At 41.5% G+C, this 18,968-nt stretch overlaps 4 protein-coding genes across 4 annotated transcripts; all 4 read right to left on the bottom strand.

Annotated features, from left to right (window-relative positions):
• Positions 1-304: 304 nt before the first annotated feature.
• On the bottom strand, positions 305-2,716 carry LOC307008316 (protocadherin alpha-C2-like; the record flags this gene model as incomplete). The annotated part of the gene is made up of 1 exon (XM_079631059.1): positions 305-2,716. One exon carries the CDS (start codon positions 2,714-2,716, stop codon positions 305-307), a length of 2,412 nt encoding a protein of 803 aa, XP_079487185.1.
• A 404-nt stretch (positions 2,717-3,120) lies between these two features.
• LOC307008315 (protocadherin beta-16-like) lies at positions 3,121-8,702 on the bottom strand (the record flags this gene model as incomplete). The annotated part of the gene is made up of 3 exons (XM_079631058.1): positions 6,192-8,702; positions 3,260-4,321; positions 3,121-3,135 (listed from the first exon to the last, which is right to left on the bottom strand). The coding sequence occupies exons 1-3, from the start codon at positions 8,586-8,588 to the stop codon at positions 3,121-3,123; spliced, it is 3,474 nt and encodes a 1,157-aa protein (XP_079487184.1). The 5' UTR covers positions 8,589-8,702.
• Positions 8,703-9,039: 337 nt separating this feature from the next.
• LOC307008314 (protocadherin alpha-C2-like) lies at positions 9,040-11,382 on the bottom strand (the record flags this gene model as incomplete). Its single annotated transcript, XM_079631057.1, has 1 exon — positions 9,040-11,382. The coding sequence occupies one exon, from the start codon at positions 11,380-11,382 to the stop codon at positions 9,040-9,042; it is 2,343 nt and encodes a 780-aa protein (XP_079487183.1).
• A 177-nt stretch (positions 11,383-11,559) lies between these two features.
• LOC307008313 (protocadherin beta-5-like) lies at positions 11,560-17,192 on the bottom strand (the record flags this gene model as incomplete). The annotated part of the gene is made up of 3 exons (XM_079631056.1): positions 14,800-17,192; positions 11,993-13,054; positions 11,560-11,589 (listed from the first exon to the last, which is right to left on the bottom strand). The coding sequence occupies exons 1-3, from the start codon at positions 17,176-17,178 to the stop codon at positions 11,560-11,562; spliced, it is 3,471 nt and encodes a 1,156-aa protein (XP_079487182.1). The 5' UTR covers positions 17,179-17,192.
• Positions 17,193-18,968: the final 1,776 nt, after the last annotated feature.

The following is an 18,968-nucleotide window of genomic DNA, read 5'->3' as shown; positions in this document are numbered from 1 at the left end:
GTATCCTTAGATTTTACGCGTTATTTGTATTTTATTATGAGTTTGCTGTTTTAGATTCCGGAGGAAATGTGTGATAATAAACCTCAAAATAACAAATGCAAAAGACAAAAACAGACTTTGTAAAAAAAAAAAATATTGATAATTGAGAAGAACTGAAATTAATAAAAATATGAGAGAAAAAAACCCTCTGACCTTTTCTCAACCTGAGAAACAAGAAGAATGCTGTACAGGGGCGCATGCACCACCTTTTTTCTAAAAATCTGAAATGAAACGTGAAACGTTATGTAAATCTCTCTTTGATTATTCACGTGGATTGTCTTACCTGTAGAGTAGAAGCTGCTGAGTCGCTGGTCTCGGTCACTCCTGTGCTCCTCGGTAAACTGGACACGATGTATCTCGCTCCCTTTGGCGCAGGCTGTCTGACCACCAGCTTTCCTTTCCTCGTCTCTGCTAGAAATAAACTGTACCAGTAGGCATCGTTGGAGACCAGAGTGGAATCCGCGATGGTCGAGTTCCTCTCGCTGATCACACTGTTCCTGCACGAAGGAGCCGCTTTGCTGGGCTTCGCTTTCTGACACTTCAGCACGATGGTCACCAGTATAGTGATGAGTAAAAGAAAGGAGACAGAGCCCAGTCCGATCACCAGATACAGGTTTAGATCTGAGAAGATGTCATATTCCAAAGGCACCTCAGTGTAGGTTTTGAGGGCGGTCTCCACCGTGGATAGTTTGATGGTGACTGTGGCAGAGAGCGCGGGCTCTCCGTTGTCTTTGGCGATCACCACCAGCCGCTGGTCTCGCGAGTCTCTGTAACTGAACATTCTCATGGTCCGGATCTCTCCGTTGTATTGATCCAAGCTGAATAACGTGGCGTCCGTGTTCTGGAGGAACTGGTACGTGATCCGAGAGTTGTGCACTGAATCAGAGTCTATGGCGATGACTTTGGCTATCAGAGTTCCTTTATCGGTGGATCTCGGGATCTTCTCCTTCACCTCCGAGCCGTGCGCGCGCCATGGAGACACTATAAGCGGTGTGTTGTCGTTCTGATCCATGATAATAATGTGAACGGTCACGTTACTGCTGAGCGGAGGAACACCAGAGTCTCTGGCCTCGATGTGGAAAAGAAACTCCTTCTCCATCTCATAGTCAAACGTCTTTAGCGCGTAAAGATTGCCGTTCTCTGGGTTAATGGAGAACAGCATGGACATGGAGGTGTTCACTATTTCTTTCTCTATTATAAAATAAACTAGATACTGATTTTCATGGAGATCTGGGTCTATAGCAGTTAAAGAGCTCAGTGAAGCTCCAGGCGCGTTATTCTCCATTACAGGAATCGTGTAGAATGTCTGCGGGAACTGAGGAACATTGTCATTAACGTCCAGTAGCTCTAAAGTTATAGTTTCATTATCAGATAACGGCGGGTTGCCCCTGTCAGTGACGGTAATAGTGATGTCATATTCTGCAACCTTTTCACGGTCTAACGGTTCTGAAATTAATAATTCATAATAATTATCCGATGATTCTTTAAGCGCAAAAGGTAAATCATCAGAAATATGAATATCTACCAGTCCATTTTCTCCAGAGTCTTTATCACTCACACTAACAACTGCAATCACTGTATTTACTGGTATATCCTCTTTAACTGGACTTGTGAATGACTTTATAGAAATTTCAGGATGATTATCATTCATGTCTGTGATTAAAATCTTTACTTTACACTTTCCAGAAAGACTATTAACTGCTTTATCTGTTGCTATAATTTCCATATCATAGATCCTGAAATCCTCATAATTAATCATTTCTTTCACTCTGATTTCGCCATTGTTAGGATTCAGACTAAATGTTTGCTGCGTTTTCTCTGATGTATACAAACTAAAAGAATAAAGTAAATCTGAATTTGAGCCCTCGTCTTTATCAGTGGCGTTTAACTTCACTACAAGGCTTCCAGTAGGCGCGTTTTCTGTTAGATTTATAGTATAAGTGTCTTTATCGAATTGAGGGCCGTTGTCATTCGTGTCCAGAACGCGCACAATAATGCTAGCCGTGCCAGAGCGCGCGGGGACTCCTCCATCCACAGCAGTGAGGATCAGATTATGTAAAGCTTGTTCTTCTCTGTCTAAAGGCTTTTTCAGAATCAAATCAGCAAATTTTGATCCGTCCCTCCCTGTTTGTATTTCAATCTCAAAATGTTCGCTCTTACTCAAATAATACGTTTTTATCGAATTCGTGCCAATATCAGGATCCACCGCATTACTGAGCGAGAATCTCTCCCCGGCTGCTGTAGATTCTGATATATCCAGACGGATCGAATCCCTCCAAAACTGGGGAGCATTATCATTTATATCCACAATTTCAATTTCAATGTTAAACATTCGCACAGGATTCTCGAGTGTGACTTCCATTTTAATAAAACATGTTGTTTTTGTTGTACAGAGATATTCTCTATCCATCTTTTCTAAAATGTAGAGCTCTCCTGTCTCTTTATTGACATCGAGATATTTTTTGTTAGACCTAATATCAAGCCGCATTTTTCGTCTGCTCAGTGTTTTCACATCCAGACTCAAATCTGAGGCTAAGTTAGCCACAACAGAGCCTTCCTCCATTTCTTCTGGGATAGAATAGTGCGTAACAGAGGACGCGGTGTCCAAAATAGCGGACAAAAACAGAAGGACCATTAGTACATACCTCCAAAAATGTGACTTTAACAATCCCTCCATTTTGCAGCGTTTGAAATATTAGTAGTCCTCGCGATAATGAAATGATCGGGGAACGAATAGGACACACTACGAAGCTCTTGTCATGGCGCGCTCCTTTGTGCGATTTCCACCTATGGAAATCTGTCATGGCGAGTGTGATAAATATGACCAAAAACGTTTTCTTAGAGAACAGCGACGCTCAGTGAGTTTGGACTGAACATACACAATAAGAAGAGAACAGCCTTGTGTACAAAAAAATATATTCTTCTGTTTTACGCGTTGTTTTTATTTGATGACGCTTTTTGCCGTTTTATTAGATACCCGAGAAAATGTGTGATAATAAGCCTAAAAATAAAAAATGCAAAGGACAAAAACAGTCTTGAGCAGAAATGTATATTTTTAAAATATGAAAGGGGAAAGTCCTGTTATATTTTCACAGCCTGAGAAACAAGATGAATGTTGTACATAGGCGCATGCACGACATCTTCTCTAAAAAACTGAGAGGAAATTGAGCGTGAAACGTTATGTAAATCTCTCTTTGATTATTCACGTGGATTGTCTTACCTGTAGAGTAGAAGCTGCTGAGTCGCTGGTCTCGGTCACTCCTGTGCTCCTCGGTAAACTGGACACGATGTATCTCGCTCCCTTTGGCGCAGGCTGTCTGACCACCAGCTTTCCTTTCCTCGTCTCTGCTAGAAATAAACTGTACCAGTAGGCATCGTTGGAGACCAGAGTGGAATCCGCGATGGTCGAGTTCCTCTCGCTGATCACACTGTTCCTGCACGAAGGAGCCGCTTTGCTGGGCTTCGCTTTCTGACACTTCAGCACGATGGTCACCAGTATAGTGATGAGTAAAAGAAAGGAGACAGAGCCCAGTCCGATCACCAGATACAGGTTTAGATCTGAGAAGATGTCATATTCCAAAGGCACCTCAGTGTAGGTTTTGAGGGCGGTCTCCACCGTGGACAGTTTGATGGTGACTGTAGCAGAGAGCGCGGGCTCTCCGTTGTCTTTGGCGATCACCACCAGCCGCTGGTCTCGCGAGTCTCTGTAACTGAACATTCTCATGGTCCGGATCTCTCCGTTGTATTGATCCAAGCTGAATAACGTGGCGTCCGTGTTCTGGAGGAACTGGTACGTGATTCGAGAGTTGTGCACTGAATCAGAGTCTATGGCGATGACTTTGGCTATCAGAGTTCCTTTATCGGTGGATCTCGGGATCTTCTCCTTCACCTCCGAGCCGTGCGCGCGCCATGGAGACACTATAAGCGGTGTGTTGTCGTTCTGATCCATGATAATAATGTGAACGGTCACGTTACTGCTGAGCGGAGGAACACCAGAGTCTCTGGCCTCGATGTGGAAAAGAAACTCCTTCTCCATCTCATAGTCAAACGTCTTTAGCGCGTAAAGATTACCGTTCTCTGGGTTAATGGAGAACAGCATGGACATGGAGGTGTTCACTATTTCCTTCTCTATTATAAAATAAACTAGATACTGATTTTCATGGAGATCTGGGTCTATAGCAGTTAAAGAGCTCAGTGAAGCTCCAGGCGCGTTATTCTCCATAACAGGAATCGTGTAGAATGTCTGCGGGAACTGAGGAACATTGTCATTAACGTCCAGTAGCTCTAAAGTTATAGTTTCATTATCAGATAACGGCGGGTTGCCCCTGTCAGTGACGGTAATAGTGATGTCATATTCTGCAACCTTTTCACGATCTAACGGTTCTGAAATTAATAATTCATAATAATTATCAGATGATTCTTTAAGCGCAAAAGGTAAATCATCAGAAATATGAATATCTACCAGTCCATTTTCTCCAGAGTCTTTATCACTCACACTAACAACTGCAATCACTGTATTTACTGGTATATCCTCTTTAACTGGACTTGTGAATGACTTTATAGAAATTTCAGGATGATTATCATTCATATCTGTGATTAAAATCTTTACTTTACACTTTCCAGAAAGACTATTAGCTGATTTATCTGTTGCTATAATTTCCATATCATAGATCCTGAAATCCTCATAATTAATCATTTCTTTCACTCTGATTTCGCCATTGTTAGGATTCAGACTGAATGTTTGCTGCGTTTTCTCTGATGTATACAAACTAAAAGAGTAAAGTAAATCTGAATTTGAGCCCTCGTCTTTATCAGTGGCGTTTAACTTCACTACAAGGCTTCCAGTAGGCGCGTTTTCTGTTAGATTTATAGTATAACTGTCTTTATCGAATTGAGGGGCGTTGTCATTCGTGTCCAGAACGCGCACAATAATGCTAGCCGTGCCAGAGCGCGCGGGGACTCCTCCATCCACAGCAGTGAGGATCAGATTATGTAAAGCTTGTTCTTCTCTGTCTAAAGGCTTTTTCAGAATCAAATCAGCAAATTTTGATCCGTCCCTCCCTGTTTGTATTTCAATGTCAAAATGTTCGCTCTCAGTCAAATAATACGTTTTTATTGAATTCGTGCCAATATCAGGATCCACCGCATTACTGAGCGAGAATCTCTCTCCGGCTGCTGTAGATTCTGATATATCCAGATGGATCGTATCTCTCCGAAACTGGGGAGCATTATCATTTATATCTACAATTTCAATTTCAATGTTAAATATCCGCACAGGATTCTCGAGTATCACTTCCATTTTGATAAAACATGTTGTTGCTGTTTTTGTTGTACAAAGATATTCTCTATCCATCTTTTCTAAAATGTAGAGCTCTCCTGTTTCTTTGTTAACATTGAGATATTTTTTGTTAGATATAATATCGAGCCGCATTTTTCGTCTGCTCAGTGTTTTCAAATCCAGACCCAAATCCGAGGCTAAGTTAGCCACAACAGAGCCTTCCTCCATTTCTTCTGGGATAGAATAGTGCGTAACAGAGAACGCGGTGTCCAAAATAGCGGAGAAAATCAGAAGGACCATTACATACCTCCAAAACTGTGACTTTACCAATCCCTCCATTTTGCAGCGTTTGAAATATTAGTATTCCTCGCGATAATGAAATGATCAGGGAACGAATAGGACACACTACGAAGCTCTTGTCATGGCGCGCTCCTTTGTGCGATTTCCACCTATGGAAATCTGTCATGGCGAGTGTGATAAATATGACCAAAAGCGTTTTCTTAGAGAACAGCGACGCTCAGTGAGTTTGGACTGAACATACACAATAAGAAGAGAACAGTGTACAAAAAAATATTCTTCTGTTTTACGCGTTGTTTTTATTTGATGACGCTTTTGTCGTTTTATTAGATACCCGAGAAAATGTGTGATAATAAGCCTCAAAATAAAAAATGCAAAGGACAAAAACAGTCTTGAGCAGAAATTTGTATTATTAAAATATGAAAGGGGAAAGTCCTGTTATATTTTCACAACCTGAGAAACCAGATGAATGCTGTACATAGGCGCATGCACGACATATTCTCTAAAAATCTGAGTGGTAATTGAGCGTGAAACGTTATGTAAATCTCTCTTTGAATATTGACATGGATTGTCTTACCTGTAGAGTAGAAGCTGCTGAGTCGCTGGTCTCGGTCACTCCTGTGCTCCTCGGTAAACTGGACACGATGTATCTCGCTCCCTTTGGCGCAGGCTGTCTGACCACCAGCTTTCCTTTCCTCGTCTCTGCTAGAAATAAACTGTACCAGTAGGCATCGTTGGAGACCAGAGTGGAGTCCGCGATGGTCGAGTTCCTCTCGCTGATCACACTGTTCCTGCACGAAGGAGCCGCTTTGCTGGGCTTCGCTTTCTGACACTTCAGCACGATGGTCACCAGTATAGTGATGAGTAAAAGAAAGGAGACAGAGCCCAGTCCGATCACCAGATACAGGTTTAGATCTGAGAAGATGTCATATTCCAAAGGCACCTCAGTGTAGGTTTTGAGGGCGGTCTCCACCGTGGACAGTTTGATGGTGACTGTAGCAGAGAGCGCGGGCTCTCCGTTGTCTTTGGCGATCACCACCAGCCGCTGGTCTCGCGAGTCTCTGTAACTGAACATTCTCATGGTCCGGATCTCTCCGTTGTATTGATCCAAGCTGAATAACGTGGCGTCCGTGTTCTGGAGGAACTGGTACGTGATTCGAGAGTTGTGCACTGAATCAGAGTCTATGGCGATGACTTTGGCTATCAGAGTTCCTTTATCGGTGGATCTCGGGATCTTCTCCTTCACCTCCGAGCCGTGCGCGCGCCATGGAGACACTATAAGCGGTGTGTTGTCGTTCTGATCCATGATAATAATGTGAACGGTCACGTTACTGCTGAGCGGAGGAACACCAGAGTCTCTGGCCTCGATGTGGAAAAGAAACTCCTTCTCCATCTCATAGTCAAACGTCTTTAGCGCGTAAAGATTGCCGTTCTCTGGGTTAATGGAGAACAGCATGGACATGGAGGTGTTCACTATTTCCTTCTCTATTATAAAATAAACTAGATACTGATTTTCATGGAGATCTGGGTCTATAGCAGTTAAAGAGCTCAGTGAAGCTCCAGGCGCGTTATTCTCCATAACAGGAATCGTGTAGAATGTCTGCGGGAACTGAGGAACATTGTCATTAACGTCCAGTAGCTCTAAAGTTATAGTTTCATTATCAGATAACGGCGGGTTGCCCCTGTCAGTCACGGTAATAGTGATGTCATATTCTGCAACCTTTTCACGGTCTAACGGTTCTGAAATTAATAATTCATAATAATTATCAGATGATTCTTTAAGCGCAAAAGGTAAATCATCAGAAATATGAATATCCACCTGTCCATTTTCTCCTGAGTCTTTATCACTCACACTAACAACTGCAATCACTGTATTTACTGGTATATCCTCTTTAACTGGACTTGTGAATGACTTTATGGAAATTTCAGGATGATTATCATTCATATCTGTGATTAATATCTTTACTTTACACTTTCCAGAAAGACTATTAACTGCTTTATCTGTTGCTATAATTTCCATATCATAGATCCTGAAATCCTCATAATTAATCATTTCTTTCACTCTGATTTCGCCATTGTTAGGATTCAGACTGAATGTTTGCTGCGTTTTCTCGGATGTATACAAACTAAAAGAGTAAAGTAAATCTGAATTTGAGCCCTCGTCTTTATCAGTGGCGTTTAACTTCACTACAAGGCTTCCAGTAGGCGCGTTTTCTGTTAGATTTATAGTATAACTGTCTTTATCGAATTGAGGGCCGTTGTCATTCGTGTCCAGAACGCGCACAATAATGCTAGCCGTGCCAGAGCGCGCGGGGACTCCTCCATCCACAGCAGTGAGGATCAGATTATGTATGGCATGTTGTTCTCTATCCAAAGCTTTTTTAAGAATCAAATCAGCGAATTTTGATCCATCCCGTCCGGTCTGAATCTCGATAGAAAAATGATCGCTTTCACTGAGATAGTATGTTTTAATTGAATTAACACCGATATCTGGATCCACAGCATTGTTTAAAGAGAATCGTTCTCCCACAGGCGTTGACTCTGAAATGTCCAAATGCATCGTGTCTCTTCTAAAATGAGGCGCATTGTCGTTAATATCAACAATTTCTAGCTCAATGTTAAACATTCGCACAGGGTTTTCGATGGTGGCATCCAGTTTAAGAACGCACGTTGCTGCTGCCTTAGTGTTGCAAATGTGTTCACGATCGATTCTCTCGACAATGAACAGCTCTCCCGTTTCTTTGTTAATATCCAGGTATTTTTTATTTGCTAGAGTGTCGAGACGAATCTTGCGTTTGCTCAATGTTTTAACATCCAATCCCAGATCCGTTGCCAAATTAGCCACTATAGATCCCTCATCCAATTCTTCGGGAATAGAATAATGAGTAACAGAGGATGCTGTATTCAGCAGAGAGATTAAAATGATGACGAACACGTACCTTTTCAATGCCTTGCTTTTCATTCGAGATTCCATTTTTTCGCGTTATATTCCAGTGAATGTGATTATGAAATGTAAAACAAATAGCATGTGGTTACGAATGTAACATTTTGATGATCAGGAAGCAGAACAAGCGTTTCGCGGTGTTCATGAAAGAAGAGAGCATACAGCTTTCTGCCAACAAAGCAGATACGTCACCAGCATTGGCTGTAATGAAAGATAAACGCGGAGGAGTCGGTTTGATGGAGAACAGCGACGCTGTGCGCATTGGTTTGTGTGGCACATATAAAGAGTGATTTAATGTTAAAATACAACCACTAAATACTCTGAGAAACGCAATATATAAAATAAAACCGGTTTCACGAGATGTTAAACAGTTATAGATTGTATGTCAAGTCACAACACTGTCAAAGTACAATATTCATTGGCATTGAATGAGATAAAATAAACCAAGGAGGGAAATTATTTTCACAACATAATTTTTTTTCTAAAAGCAAAAAGAGAAGCAAAAAAGAAAGAAAGAGGGGGGAACTTGTTTTCTTACCTGTAGAGTAGAAGCTGCTGAGTCGCTGGTCTCGGTCACTCCTGTGCTCCTCGGTAAACTGGACACGATGTATCTCGCTCCCTTTGGCGCAGGCTGTCTGACCACCAGCTTTCCTTTCCTCGTCTCTGCTAGAAATAAACTGTACCAGTAGGCATCGTTGGAGACCAGAGTGGAGTCCGCGATGGTCGAGTTCCTCTCGCTGATCACACTGTTCCTGCACGAAGGAGCCGCTTTGCTGGGCTTCGCTTTCTGACACTTCAGCACGATGGTCACCAGTATAGTGATGAGTAAAAGAAAGGAGACAGAGCCCAGTCCGATCACCAGATACAGGTTTAGATCTGAGAAGATGTCATATTCCAGAGGCACCTCAGTGTAGGTTTTGAGGGCGGTCTCCACCGTGGACAGTTTGATGGTGACTGTGGCAGAGAGCGCGGGCTCTCCGTTGTCTTTGGCGATCACCACCAGCCGCTGGTCTCGCGAGTCTCTGTAACTGAACATTCTCATGGTCCGGATCTCTCCGTTGTATTGATCCAAGCTGAATAACGTGGCGTCCGTGTTCTGGAGGAACTGGTACGTGATCCGAGAGTTGTGCACTGAATCAGAGTCTATGGCGATGACTTTGGCTATCAGAGTTCCTTTATCGGTGGATCTCGGGATCTTCTCCTTCACCTCCGAGCCGTGCGCGCGCCATGGAGACACTATAAGCGGTGTGTTGTCGTTCTGATCCATGATAATAATGTGAACGGTCACGTTACTGCTGAGCGGAGGAACACCAGAGTCTCTGGCCTCGATGTGGAAAAGAAACTCCTTCTCCATCTCATAGTCAAACGTCTTTAGCGCGTAAAGATTACCGTTCTCTGGGTTAATGGAGAACAGCATGGACATGGAGGTGTTCACTATTTCCTTCTCTATTATAAAATAAACTAGATACTGATTTTCATGGAGATCTGGGTCTATAGCAGTTAAAGAGCTCAGTGAAGCTCCAGGCGCGTTATTCTCCATTACAGGAATCGTGTAGAATGTCTGCGGGAACTGAGGAACATTGTCATTAACGTCCAGTAGCTCTAAAGTTATAGTTTCATTATCAGATAACGGCGGGTTGCCCCTGTCAGTCACGGTAATAGTGATGTCATATTCTGCAACCTTTTCACGGTCTAACGGTTCTGAAATTAATAATTCATAATAATTATCAGATGATTCTTTAAGCGCAAAAGGTAAATCATCAGAAATATGAATATCCACCTGTCCATTTTCTCCTGAGTCTTTATCACTCACACTAACAACTGCAATCACTGTATTTACTGGTATATCCTCTTTAACTGGACTTGTGAATGACTTTATGGAAATTTCAGGATGATTATCATTCATGTCTGTGATTATAATTGATAATTTACATTGGCCGGATAATGGATGAGTTCCTTTATCTGATGCTATAACTTCCATATCGTAAATTCGAAAGTCTTCATAATTAACTATCTCTTTAACTCGAATTTCACCACTCTCAGGATTTAAACTGAATGCTTTCTGTGTCTTCTCAGATGTATACAGACTGAATGAATACACAAGATCTGCGTTAGAACCCTCATCTAGATCTGTTGCATTTAATTTAACGACAAGGTTCCCTATGGGTGAGTTTTCAGTTAAATTAATGATGTAGCTCTCTTGATCAAATTTAGGGGCGTTGTCATTTGCATCCAACACCCGAACGATGATACTGGCCGTGCCTGAACGCGGAGGGACTCCGCCATCCACTGCTGTCAGTACCAGATTATGAACAGCTTGGGTTTCACGATCTAGAGCCTTTTTTAAAATTAAGTCTGCGAATTTGGAACCGTCCCTCCCCGACTGAATTTCAATGTCAAAGTGCTCATTTTTGCTTAGATAATAGGTTTTAACCGAGTTGGAACCAACATCAGAATCCACCGCATTACTGACAGAAAATCGCTCACCTGCTGGCGTAGATTCAGTGATATCTAAATTGATTGTGTCTCGTCTAAAATTAGGGTTATTATCATTTATGTCAGTAATTTCTAGCTCTATGTAAAATATTCGCACAGGGTTCTCGACAATAACTTCCATTTTTAAAAAACAAGTCGTAGTCGTTTTTGCAGGACACAAATATTCACGATCAATCTTCTCTTGTATGTACAGCTCACCTCTTTCTTTGTTTATGGCGAGGTATTTCTTATTAGCGATCACATCTAATCGGACGTTTCGCTTAATCAAAGTCTGCAAGTCAAGCCCCAAATCAGTTGCTAAATTTGCCACGACAGATCCTACTTCCATCTCCTCTGGAACAGAATAATGAGTAACAGCCAGAGCCAAATGAAAACCCGCTGATAGAAGAAAAAACAGCGAGACATACCTCCTCCATGACCAGGCGTTCAAATCAGAATCCATTGTCTGATCGAGTGATTATGATGCAAGGACAAAGCAGTTCATCTAGCCTCAAAGCATTGGATTTCACTCCAAAAAAATGAGATACAGAAAGAACTGTTAAAAAAGGGATAAAAGACGAAAAGTTTCCTCGATATACGCCGCAATATTTTGTCTAAAACCAGAGACGCACAAAACAAGGGTTCGTTGCAAAATGGCCAACTGTGATAGTGACGTTGAAATTACGCTCTCAGTGATAGCCTATACTTTGTAATATATAATTTGTGAGACCACAGCGCCACTTTGCGCACACACAGTGATGTGCCTCAAATATTGTGCACAAGTTGTTAAAATATACACTTACATTGACAATCTATTAATTTATCTATATCTTTTTTTAGAATCTATTGTTTTAAAAATAAAAGTAAAATTATTTAAATATTCTTACCTCAGAATGTTTTTCATAAGTCATAATGCATGTGAAAAAAGTATTCAAAAAGTATATAATATGTGATCTTACCTGTAGAGTAGAAGCTGCTGAGTCGCTGGTCTCGGTCACTCCTGTGCTCCTCGGTAAACTGGACACGATGTATCTCGCTCCCTTTGGCGCAGGCTGTCTGACCACCAGCTTTCCTTTCCTCGTCTCTGCTAGAAATAAACTGTACCAGTAGGCATCGTTGGAGACCAGAGTGGAGTCCGCGATGGTCGAGTTCCTCTCGCTGATCACACTGTTCCTGCACGAAGGAGCCGCTTTGCTGGGCTTCGCTTTCTGACACTTCAGCACGATGGTCACCAGTATAGTGATGAGTAAAAGAAATGAGACAGAGCCCAGTCCGATCACCAGATACAGGTTTAGATCTGAGAAGATGTCATATTCCAGAGGCACCTCAGTGTAGGTTTTGAGGGCGGTCTCCACCGTGGACAGTTTGATGGTGACTGTGGCAGAGAGCGCGGGCTCTCCGTTGTCTTTGGCGATCACCACCAGCCGCTGGTCTCGCGAGTCTCTGTAACTGAACATTCTCATGGTCCGGATCTCTCCGTTGTATTGATCCAAGCTGAACAACGTGGCGTCCGTGTTCTGGAGGAACTGGTACGTGATCCGAGAGTTGTGCACTGAATCAGAGTCTATGGCGATGACTTTGGCTATCAGAGTTCCTTTATCGGTGGATCTCGGGATCTTCTCCTTCACCTCCGAGCCGTGCGCGCGCCATGGAGACACTATAAGCGGTGTGTTGTCGTTCTGATCCATGATAATAATGTGAACGGTCACGTTACTGCTGAGCGGAGGAACACCAGAGTCTCTGGCCTCGATGTGGAAAAGAAACTCCTTCTCCATCTCATAGTCAAACGTCTTTAGCGCGTAAAGATTACCGTTCTCTGGGTTAATGGAGAACAGCATGGACATGGAGGTGTTCACTATTTCCTTCTCTATTATAAAATAAACTAGATACTGATTTTCATGGAGATCTGGGTCTATAGCAGTTAAAGAGCTCAGTGAAGCTCCAGGCGCGTTATTCTCCATTACAGGAATCGTGTAGAATGTCTGCGGGAACTGAGGAACATTGTCATTAACGTCCAGTAGCTCTAAAGTTATAGTTTCATTATCAGATAACGGCGGGTTGCCCCTGTCAGTGACGGTAATAGTGATGTCATATTCTGGAACCTTTTCACGATCTAACGGTTCTGAAATTAATAATTCATAATAATTATCAGATGATTCTTTAAGCGCAAAAGGTAAATCATCAGAAATATGAATATCTACCTGTCCATTTTCTCCAGAGTCTTTATCACTCACACTAACAACTGCAATCACTGTATTTACAGGTATATCCTCTTTAACTGGACTTGTGAATGACTTTATAGAAATTTCAGGATGATTATCATTCATGTCTGTAATTATAATGGATAATTTACATTGGCCGGATAATGGATGAGTACCTTTATCTGATGCTATAACTTCCATATCGTAAATTCGAAAGTCTTCATAATTAACTATCTCTTTAACTCGAATTTCACCCGTTTCTGAATTTAATTTAAACGTCTCTTGTGTTTTCTCAGATGTATATAAACTAAATGTGTATATTATTTCAGAATTTTGCCCTTCATCTAAATCTGTTGCGTTTAGCTTAACAACAAGACTTTCTATTGGAGAATTTTCACTTAAATGCACAGTATAGCTTTCTTTATCGAATTGAGGGGCGTTGTCGTTTGTGTCCAGCACTTGGACAATAATGTTAGCTGTACCAGAGCGCGCGGGGACTCCTCCATCCACAGCAGTGAGGATCAGATTATGAACCGCTTTCTCTTCTCGATCTAATGCTTTTTTCAGCACTAAATCAGCCAGTTTAGATCCATCTCGACCCGACTGTATTTCTATAGTAAAATGCTCGCTTTCACTAAGATAGTAAGTCTTAATTGAATTAGACCCAATGTCGGCGTCCACTGCATTGTTAAGTGAGAAACGCTCTCCGGCTGGTGTCGATTCTGAAATGTCTAAATGCATGACATCTCGTCGAAAGTGGGGTGCATTGTCGTTGATATCTAATATTTCTAATTCAATGTTAAACATTCTAATCGGGTTTTCGATTGTAGCATCGAGCTTCAGAAAACAATAATTTGTTTTGGATGGGCAGAGATATTCTCTGTCTATTCTTTCGACGATAAACAGCTCTCCTGTTTCTTTATTTATATCCAGATATTTTTTGTTTGCTATCACATCTAAGCGCATCTTGCGTTTTGTCAGACTCTGTACGTCCAAACCAAGATCAGTGGCTAAATTTGCAACAACAGATCCTACCTCCATTTCCTCGGGAACAGAGTAGTGAGTAACAGCAAATCCCGAGTTCAATACGGAAAAGATGATCAGGAATAACAAAACGTACCTTTTCCATTTGTGTGTGTCCATACACGGTGCCATTTTTATTCAATATACAAGTCCAGTATAATCCAACGGCGTAAACGAAATTGTAAATGAAGGACGCAGAGGAACAAAGAGGCGTACAAAGAGAGGAAGGAGAGATGATCACCCACTATAGCTGTAGACTGTGACGTTACATTATGGCGACCAGTAAGACACATTTCCATGTATTTGCTAGACAACAGCGACACTTCGTGCACAATGTAAAAACAGCACGTTTAAAATAAAGCCAACTCAGCTGATTTATTTTACAATAAAGAATGAATATAGAATATTGTTGGTGGGAAATAAATAATGTATCATTCATACCACATTTGTTTTGTTTGAGCCATCATTTGTCACCTTGAATTAGGATTCATAGCATGATTATATTTTCAGTTGTATTTTTATAATATAGTTTATTTTCTTACCTGTAGAGTAGATGCGGCTGAGTCGCTGGTCTCGGTCACTCCTGTGCTCCTCGGTAAACTGGACACGATGTATCTCGCTCCCTTTGGCGCAGGCTGTCTGACCACCAGCTTTCCTTTCCTCGTCTCTGCTAGAAATAAACTGTACCAGTAGGCATCGTTGGAGACCAGAGTGGAGTCCGCGATGGTCGAGTTCCTCTCGCTGATCACACTGTTCCTGCACGAAGGAGCCGCTTTGCTGGGCTTCGCTTTCTGACACTTCAGCACGATGGTCACCAGTATAGTGATGAGTAAAAGAAAGGAGACAGAGCCCAGTCCGATCACCAGATACAGGTTTAGATCTGAGAAGATGTCATATTCCAAAGGCACCTCAGTGTAGGTTTTGAGGGCGGTCTCCACCGTGGACAGTTTGATGGTGACTGTGGCAGAGAGCGCGGGCTCTCCGTTGTCTTTGGCGATCACCACCAGCCGCTGGTCTCGCGAGTCTCTGTAACTGAACATTCTCATGGTCCGGATCTCTCCGTTGTATTGATCCAAGCTGAATAACGTGGCGTCCGTGTTCTGGAGGAACTGGTACGTGATTCGAGAGTTGTGCACTGAATCAGAGTCTATGGCGATGACTTTGGCTATCAGAGTTCCTTTATCGGTGGATCTCGGGATCTTCTCCTTCACCTCCGAGCCGTGCGCGCGCCATGGAGACACTATAAGCGGTGTGTTGTCGTTCTGATCCATGATAATAATGTGAACGGTCACGTTACTGCTGAGCGGAGGAACACCAGAGTCTCTGGCCTCGATGTGGAAAAGAAACTCCTTCTCCATCTCATAGTCAAACGTCTTTAGCGCGTAAAGATTACCGTTCTCTGGGTTAATGGAGAACAGCATGGACATGGAGGTGTTCACTATTTCCTTCTCTATTATAAAATAAACTAGATACTGATTTTCATGGAGATCTGGGTCTATAGCAGTTAAAGAGCTCAGTGAAGCTCCAGGCGCGTTATTCTCCATAACAGGAATCGTGTAGAATGTCTGCGGGAACTGCGGTGCGTTATCATTGACATCTAGTAAATGCACCGTTATAGTTTCATTATCAGATAAGGGAGGATTCCCTTCATCGGTCACAACCAGCATGATGTCATATTCTGGGACCTTTTCACGATCTAACGTTTCTGACACCAATAACTCGTACAGGTAGTCAGAGGACTTGTTTAAAATAAACGGTAAGGACTTGTTCATTGCAAGATTTACCTTACCGTTATCTCCAGTGTCTCTGTCACTAACACCCACCAGAGCTATAACAGAGCCGACTGGGATGTTTTCGTCCACGGTGTTCTTAAGGGATTTTATGGTTATCTCGGGGTAGTTATCGTTCATATCTTTAACGTACACAGTCACTCTGCATTGACCGGAGAGTGGAACGGGGGCATTGTCTTTAGCCTCAACGAACATCTCATATATTTTCATATCTTCATAATCAATTGTGCCCTTAACTGCTATTTCGCCATTATTTGAATTTAACGAGAACATCTCCTGCGTTTTTTCGGAAGTATAAAGCGTAAAAGAGTATGTAAGGTCAGCGTTTGGGCCTTCATCAGCATCAGTAGCGTTTAATTTAATAACAACAGTGCCAGCTGGAGAGTTCTCGCTAATATTCAGAGAGTAAACTGCCTGATCAAACTGAGGGGCGTTGTCATTTGTATCTTGCACGCGCACAATGATATTAGCTGTGCCAGAGCGCGCAGGGACTCCGCCATCAATTGCAGTGAGAATCAGATTATGAACAGCCTTCTCTTCTCTGTCTAAAGCCTTCATGAGGACCAAATCGACATATTTTGTGCCATCGCTTCCAGAATGTATATCAACAGTGAAATGTTCACTTTCACTTAATTTATAGGTCTTGACTGTATTGGCACCAACGTCTGGGTCAAACGCATTGGGCAAAGAGAATCTTTCTCCCGGTGACGCGGACTCTGGGACATCTAATTCAATCCTGTCTCTTCGGAAATGAGGAGCGTTGTCGTTAATGTCTGTGAGGCCCAATTCTATATTGAAAATACGCAATGGGTTTTCAATTATTAGGTCTAATTTTAAGAAGCACGTCATAGTTTTTGTTGGGCACAGAGTTTCCCTGTCCATTTTCTCAACAATAAATAGCTCGCCAGTCCTTTTATTAACATCAAGATATTTTTTGTTATGGAAAATATCAAGTTTTACCTCTCGCTGTGCTAGTCCACTAACATCCAGCCCCAAATCAGCAGCCAGGTTTGCAACGACAGACCCGCGCTCCATCTCCTCCGGTATAGAATAGCGCGTCACAGACAAAGCCGTTTCCCATGTCACCCAAAGTACAAAGAAAAACGGGACCCACCGTCTAGCAGGCTTCATCAGTTCCAGCAAAAGACACAACATCACTCAGAAAAGATCAGTCAGATGGAGTTACTAGTCGTGCTGCTCCTTAAAATGCCTCTCGTGTTCAATCTGCTTTTTTTAAAATCCTGTGATCGTTTAAAAACGGTCCCAGTGAAAAGGATGCTGTTCTCAGCACCAGGATTCTGGAAGATGGCAAGTTGACAACGTCCCTTTAATTAAATGAAGTCTGTGTGTGATTTACTGGCCAACAGCGACACGCTGAGACAGAGACAGGAACTGTACATTTACTGGATGAAAGTAATACATAGAAGAGACGCTCTTGATGATCTTTACCTTTACAGTTTTATATCGTGTGTGTGTGTGTGTGTGTGTGTGTGTGTGTGTGTGTGTGTGTGTGTGTGTGTGTGTGTGTGTGTGTGTGTGTGTGTGTGTGTGTGTGTGTGTGTGTGTGTGTGTGTGTGTGTGTGTGTGTGTGCTTTGCTTGTTGTATAGGGCTATATATTTATTTATTAATTCATTTTATTTATTATATATGTATTTATTTGACAGGAATGATACATAATACTATTATTACATCAGATTCCATGCAGCAGAGTAAAGTGTAATTTATTAGAGTCTAAATTAGATGCATTGTTTACTGCAAGCGTGACTGTCTTAGTCTTTGTCTGAAGCCAGGATTTCCCATTACATTTGGATACTGAAATGCATTGTTGGATAAAAAAATAATAAAATAGCATTACTTTAAAATTAGTTACAAGCCTTTATAGCCTGTGCTGCATGAAATCTGATGAAATTATGTAATTCTGTATCATTCCTGTCAAATAAACAAATAGACAAAGACTAAGATAGTCATGCTGGCAGTAAACAAATAACTAATTTAGACAGTAATAAAATACACTTTGGCAAAAGAGAGCAGCTGCTTATGTCCATATCACTTCTTTACAAAAAAAAATTGGCTTACCTCTCTTTCTGTGAACTGTGGCTGTTTCAAAAATGACACATTCTCTTGTGTCTCTCTCTCTCCCAGGAATGGAAGTCGGTCAGATGAATACAGGCTCCCTGGAGATTTGAACATTTTCACACATCAAAAAGAGATCTAAGGATTTTAATCCATGTAAACGTATATTTTTTGTCTGCATAGAGTCAATTTCACATTTTATCTTAAAGTAGTAAATAATAATTATAATAATAAAATCAAATGGCAGTAAAATGTCAGTGTGACTTGTCAATAATTCAATTCAAAGTTAGTGCACTTTAGGCCTACTCTAAAATAAATGTTTTGGTTACAGTAAGCTCTGTCTAAACATTGTCAAGACTCAAAGCACACAAATATCATAACAATTTGACAAGGATTGAGTTTGTTATTTGATTTTATTCAATTAAATATTCAAGCAACTGTAATTTCTGCAATGTTGAATTTGGTAATTCCTACAGTTTTATGTTTTTTTTTGACTGAGCAGGTTTTTTGAGAATTTTTTTAATAAATTAAATTATTCTTTATATTAGTCTTATCAGAGAGAGAAAATTGTCTATCAGAAAACACACTGGTCAAACTCGGGCCCCTCAAGAATAGCCTAATATTTTCAATGGAGTAATTGAGTGTTGTGTTTTACACTATTTATTTTTAAGTCTTCTAAAAATGAGGAAAAGAGAGACAAGTTTATGACTTTCTTTCCCTCCAAGCTGTGTGATTTCGGGCATGCTGAAGACTTTAAACAGCAAGTGGGGGATTGGAATTTGAGAGACATAAACTTATTCAATGGTTTTACACATAAAAATAGGTATCACAATTAATTGTATTTTAT

This window comes from Phoxinus phoxinus (assembly GCF_949152265.1).
Source record: "Phoxinus phoxinus genome assembly, chromosome: 12".
In the NCBI taxonomy this organism is placed as follows: Eukaryota; Metazoa; Chordata; class Actinopteri; order Cypriniformes; family Leuciscidae; genus Phoxinus; species Phoxinus phoxinus.
The sequence above is the reverse complement of the archived record's forward strand: the minus strand, read 5'-3'. Positions and strand labels throughout refer to the sequence as shown.